Source organism: Athene cunicularia (genome assembly GCF_003259725.1).
Source record: "Athene cunicularia isolate RWA chromosome 1 unlocalized genomic scaffold, athCun1 chr1_part1, whole genome shotgun sequence".
In the NCBI taxonomy this organism is placed as follows: domain Eukaryota; kingdom Metazoa; phylum Chordata; class Aves; order Strigiformes; family Strigidae; genus Athene; species Athene cunicularia.
In genome coordinates this window covers 99543119-99549084 of record NW_020799091.1, presented here as the reverse complement: position 1 = coordinate 99549084, position 5966 = coordinate 99543119, and the positions used below count along the sequence as shown (strand labels likewise).

Here is a 5966-nt window from a genome sequence, read left to right as displayed (position 1 = left end):
GTGCATACATGTTTTCCTCCCGACAGTGCAAATGCCCGATAAACGCTGGCTGAGACGCCAGAGCTCGAGCACCTCTTCCTCCGCCGCTCCTGGGCTTGGTGTGGGGTCAGCTGAGAGCCTGGCGTCACGCCAGGGAGCTCTGCTGGCACAGCCTCAAGAGATGCCTGTTTGCGAGAAACAGGGTGGAGGACTCGTTGGGACTTTAGCCTGCCCTTTGCTACTATCCATGCTGACAGCCCTATGTAACTGTGAGGGCAGAAACCCAGACGCTCTGGGCCTGATTTTTGCTCCAGTGAATCCAGCTGCAGCACACAGTCTCGTGGGAGGGGGTGCCTTCAGGAGGCTGCCACGGCCAGAGGAGAGGTGCCTATTGCCTCCATGAGGTGCACACCTGGGCAGCCGTTTTCTGTGGCTGCTGGTTGTGGTTGTGCTTCTCTGCCTGTGATCCAAGTGGGCAAATAAACTGTTTGGGGTTGGGGGTGGGTAGTGTTTGCACTGAGGCTGGTGGAGCAATGCGAGTTTAAAATAGGTATGTGCAGGAGAATAATGCCTCAAATTATGGTTTTCATTATTTTAACCAAAATATTATTTTGAAATTGTTAAAAACTATTCAAGCCTGGTAAAAAAAAAAAAAAAAAAAAAAAAAAAAAAAAAAAAGAAGAAAAATCTAGTTAATAGTTTAAAAGCTGTTTTAAATTTCAGCTAGGTTTCCCCACAGTTCACTTTGATTGCAGACATCACTTTGTGCTGTAGCATCAGCCTCCCATCAGCAAAATATTTTTTCTGCAAACCCCAGAGAATCCCCATGTGCATCCATCCTGTCTTGCGTATGACAATCCTGCCAGTCACTGTCAGCTACTTCGTGCTCCCAGATTCAGCCTGTTGGGCTGTTTCAAAGAGGAAACTCACCCAAAGGCTGCTGGGCATGCAGGAGCTCCAGCCTGTGAGCTCTGAGCGGGGAGCTGCTGGATCCCCCGTGCCTGGCAGGAACTCCTTGATTTCTCGGGATTTTTTTTTAGCCAAAGGGTCATACAGCCTTTTGAGCTGAAATAGAGGGCTACAGTTTCTTCACAAGCTACTTCTGCTCTTTCAGGAAGACAGAGGCAAACAATATCATAGCCTTACTAATATAATTTAAAAATTGTCAGCATTTTAGCGTAGTGCTGACAGCTGCTAGGAATCCAGTCTGAAATCTCCCTGGCAGCAGGCACTGCTGGGAGCACCCTCTCTGATCCTGTCCTGCACAGGCACATACTGCCCAGTTGCCTCAGACCATGCTCGTACAAAGCGTGCATGGGCGAGAAGGGACACTAAGCATCGGATCTGCACTGCTTTCACAGACTGCCTGCTGCTGACCTCTGTATGTGGTTCAGCAGGGGATCCGTACAATCCATTGAGTTCACTAGAAACACACCCTGAAATAACATGCACAGGCTTTGGTACTGCACGAAAAAGCAAAAAAAGAAAAATTAAAAAATCAGTGGACAGACCTTGAATAGCACCAGTGCCCTCAAAAGGTTGTAGTAACTTGCAGCTGCAAGCCCCATGCTGGGTACAAAGGTCTTCATCAACTTTTACACAGCCTCTCCTTTGAGTCCCACATTTCACGTTTACTCAGCTTGTCAAGCAGTGGAGGATGGGGGCCTTGCAGAAGACAGTTCAGTTCAGCTGTTAAAAGTGAATGTTATTTTTAATCCTGTATGTTCCATGTAAAGGCTTTCCATCTGACACTATTTTAATTACATGAATACCTTGGTTGTCAGCAGTACTACCCCTTAATTGGAACAGCAGGCTTTCCACTAGGGAGCCACTGTCACAAAGTTTCTAGTGAAATAACACTTAATAATTTTCACAGCACATTTCATCTTCAAAATGCTATACAAACATAAACTCAGTTAATTACCTCTCCCAACATTCCTTAGAGGCAGGGAAGTGTCATTACCCAAGTGTAATCAAAGGGGAAGACTTTAATGACACCCGACATCTTGCCCAGGACAACACAAAGGCTTGGGGTTTGTTTTGGTTTCTCGGCGTAGTTACCTTGTGCTCTCCGAGATGCCACAGAGTGCCTTCAGGGATGCACAGTGGGCTGGCAGGTAAGGAACAGCAGCCCCAGGACCCCTCCTCTAGTGGCTAGAGGCCAGAGGACATAGCCTGGGATATCCCAGATGGTGCTGGACACTGATGTGTACACAGCTGAGTCCAGTGACAAAGCATTAGACACTGTCAAATTCCAGCACCTAGACTGTGGGATCCCAAAGGAAAAAAAAACAGACCAAACCACAAAGCTTCTTCCTGACCATTCAAAATACAGAATAATAACCTACATCTGGTGCAGCACGGTCCTTACTGAGCAAGCCTGAACAAACATTAGGTGACTCTCAAATGCAGCAAGTCTGCTACAGTGCCACAGCACAAGGTCACACTAACACTGGAAATGCACCTTCCACCTTTCTATACAGCAGCTCTACATGACAAGACCGTGCAATCTGTCCATTACCACACTGGGAAGCCACTGCTCATCACCTTCGTGTAACAGGGGTTACTCAGCTGCTGAGCTGAAAAAATGGGTTTAGAATAGCCAAAGATCTGCTCCAGGAGCAAGATGACAGACTGCTCTGATCCAGCCCTGCTGCAATTCTGTCTCTAGAGCACAAGGTTGTGGAGAAGAGACAGTTGTCTGCTTTCCTTCATGCTGGGATGAGCACACCTGTACTTACCTCACCAGCAGCCTCCCCTCCAAAGACACACATCCAAGGATGTAATGCACCTATAGGAAGGATTATTATTCAAAATTTATGTTTCTTCTCTTTGCTTTTCTTAATGTAAGAGAATAAACACTAAAAATTACATTAATGAAGATTTGTGGACAGTGATCTTGGTGAGTGAGCACCTATGTGCACAAGCTCAGGCCATCTTGAGTGACGTTTACCACTGCAATCTTGGTTTCACTCTGTATTTTTCCAGAAGAGTCATCACAAGTAGAAAATACTATATATTTGCACAAGGCACCAGACGTATGGTTGCTATGGGAAACACAACCCTCAAACTTCCCTCTAATTTTTTAATCCATATAAAATCTCAGTCAGAAAGCATGTTAACGTGCTGCATGGGCTTTATGCTTTATATATGTCATGTTTTTACAGTACATAAGGGTTTGGGATTTTTTGTTACTCCTGCACATTTTGCTTAGAAGTTTATTAGCTTATGTCTACATAGATTATTCTGTTAACCTGCATGACAGTAATTATTTCATTTGCCCTTTAAACTGGCAAATTAGGAAGTAACCAAGACTACCTTGAATCCTAGTTCTTCAGACACCCCTGTGTGTCTACCCTCACGTGGTGAGAGCAACCCTTTTGATCAGCACTAAAAACTCTTTCACTCCCCTGCTACAATGGATATGCTTTGCAGGCAACTCCAGGGCAAAGAGACAAAGCTCTGTGTTCACCCAGCCTTAAGTTTGTCCCTCCTGTATTCATTTCAACCCTCTGGGCTCCAGATCAACCCACTTTATCACCAGTTTACCTATAAAGGTGCAGTAGAGCCCAAGCTTTAGGCTTCTTCCAAGCTGGGATGGTAGAACCAAGAGATGGGGTAAAAGGGGGTGTCAAACAAGAGGTGCCAGTCTTTCTCCTGCCTGCCAGATCCTCTGTCCTATCATAGTTTCTACTATCTACGTTTGTAATCCCACCTTGCACTTTCTCTTCTTTCCTCTCTGCTTTGACTCTGAATAACAAAATAAGGTATTGCTACCAGACATCCTGTTCAGCTTTTTGGGGGTGGATTTATTCACCTCCTGGTGAGATTTAAGGAAATAAATTAGTTAAAAGGAAGTGTGTGGGAGAAAACAAAACCAAACCCTTTCCTTGGCTTCTTGCATAAGACTTATGTGAAAGAGTACACCTGTAAACTAGTACTTTTGTATCTCAGTTGTACCTGTGACAGAAAAGAACAATAGAAAACACTTTAAAGGGTGAGGCCATGACCTATATAAGATTAATGATCTCCTTCTGCATGCACCATACAAACTCTTGTATATTAGTCCTTGAAATTCACATCCCTTCTTTAGCCTCCTACTGCTGATCTCTTCACCACAGTGTCTTCTAGCACGTCAGATTTGTTAGCTGCATTCTGCCTAATTTAAGCATCAAGCACCTCAGGGTAGCTTCACAGGTAACCTGACATTGATGCCTAATGTGATAAATGTCTGAAATCATTACTTCAGGTTATTTCACTTCACGTACTAAGAACCCTGACATAATCTATCAGTTTGTCCTACATGCATGTAGAGGCATGAAGAAGGGCAGATCTTGAAAACTTACTTCCAGGAAGGAAGGAATAAACTTGCCTGATAAAAATACAAGGCAGATTTGGAGATAGGCCTAAAAATAAGAGGAAGCACTATAACACAGCACTCGAGATGCCCCTCTTTATGAAAGAGCACTGACAAGTAAAGATAGTGATACAAGAAGCCAAAGGTGACCAAAAGTAAAATGAGCCACTACTATTCCTCCAAGCTTACAAACCATTTTAAATCAAACAAGATTTGCCTTGAAGGCACTGGAATCTTTCCTCTTGATCTAGCAAGCACTCAGGGTGCTGCATGTTGTGCCATGAGCCCAGACCTGTTTGCTCACAAGTAATTTACAGAGTCTCTTTTCTCCAAGCACATCAGGAATGAAATTCTAGGGAGTTTAACTCACAGTGCCAAGATGCCTCCTACATAGGAAGCTTGTCAGCTCTCCTCTCTCAGCTTCTTTCCAGGATTAAACTACAAATTTTTACAGAGTCTCTCAAAACAGTTTCCATGTATTTATGTCAGGTTTTTCCCCTGCTTCTTATTTCTCAAGCAGAGAAATACAGCATTCAAGAAAATAAATCCCTGTTTGTTTCAGTCATGTCACCTGAGCCATGAATCAGGTGTCATGGCTGACTGATGTGTGAAACAAACCTTATACGTCCTTCCCTGACTATATGACATTCTCAACCACATGATCTAAAACCACCTGGGCTTTAAGTCATTTATGCCTTGGTCATGTACATAGATTACCTAAAGTCACAGGGTACTATAGAATAATTTTGTGCTTCTGATTTAATTTCTCCATCAATAATGCAGCATGGTTTTGCCACAGAAATGAATTAAATGCATTCTTTCATTCTTAAAATGCTCGAAGGTTGCAATCTTTGAACAGAAGTGCAGAGCTTTACGCTCCCCAAATTAACTTTGCCTTGGAGTCTAAAGTTTGCCCAGTGCTATCAGCATGGAAAGAATCTATTTAGTCATCTCTCCCCTATACATCCCTCAGATGAAGAGTGGCCCATGGCTACACCAAGACACTTTCCATTTGAAGACAAGCTCTGAGCTGCATGTTCCATAGCCAGCCTGTCGCTGTATGTGCAAAGGTGTCTCTGAAGACAAGTCATCAGCTGAGCAACACCAGCATCAGATTGTTACTCTGATGGTTTCTGTGCAAAACATCTTCTGGGCAGAGCAACTATTTTGAAATGCAAAGCTATTCAGAGGCAACTTCAAAACTGCATTCCGACTTCAGATGAGAGTTCATGATGCCACACACCTCAGCCAGGGTAATGCTGGAAAATAGCCTCCAGGGGAGGGAAAGAGATGCAGAGATACTAGAAGAAAAGTGTTTGCAGAAAATGAAAACAACACTGCTACAGCACCTCCCCGTGTCCCTACTTTAGGGCATGGCTAAAGGAAAAGGTTTATATCTGGGTGAAAGTGTAACATTAGATGACCGAGGCACCCAAGCCCGATGGTTTGAGAAAGCTTTAGAGTGAGAGCGCTTAATGCGCGGGGTCTCCTGAGGGACCGAGTGTCACCGCGATGCGAAACGCAGGAGCAAGCTCCTTCAGGCCCTCAAGACAAGACGCAGAGCAGGCCAACGCGCAGGGCCTGAGCCCTCCTCTCGCCGCCCAGCCTGCCGGCCGAGGCGGCCCCGCTC

The 5966-nt window shown here is 44.7% G+C and overlaps 1 protein-coding gene across 1 annotated transcript in view; it reads left to right on the top strand.

Annotated features, from left to right (window-relative positions):
• The first annotated feature begins 2055 nt into the window (after positions 1-2055).
• Positions 2056-5966, top strand: part of SOD1 (superoxide dismutase 1) — an 8982-nt gene continuing 5071 nt past the window's right edge. The window contains exon 1 of the mRNA XM_026846636.1: positions 2056-2096. Within this exon, the coding sequence (XP_026702437.1) occupies positions 2056-2096 (41 nt within the window). The remainder of the gene's footprint in view (positions 2097-5966) is intronic.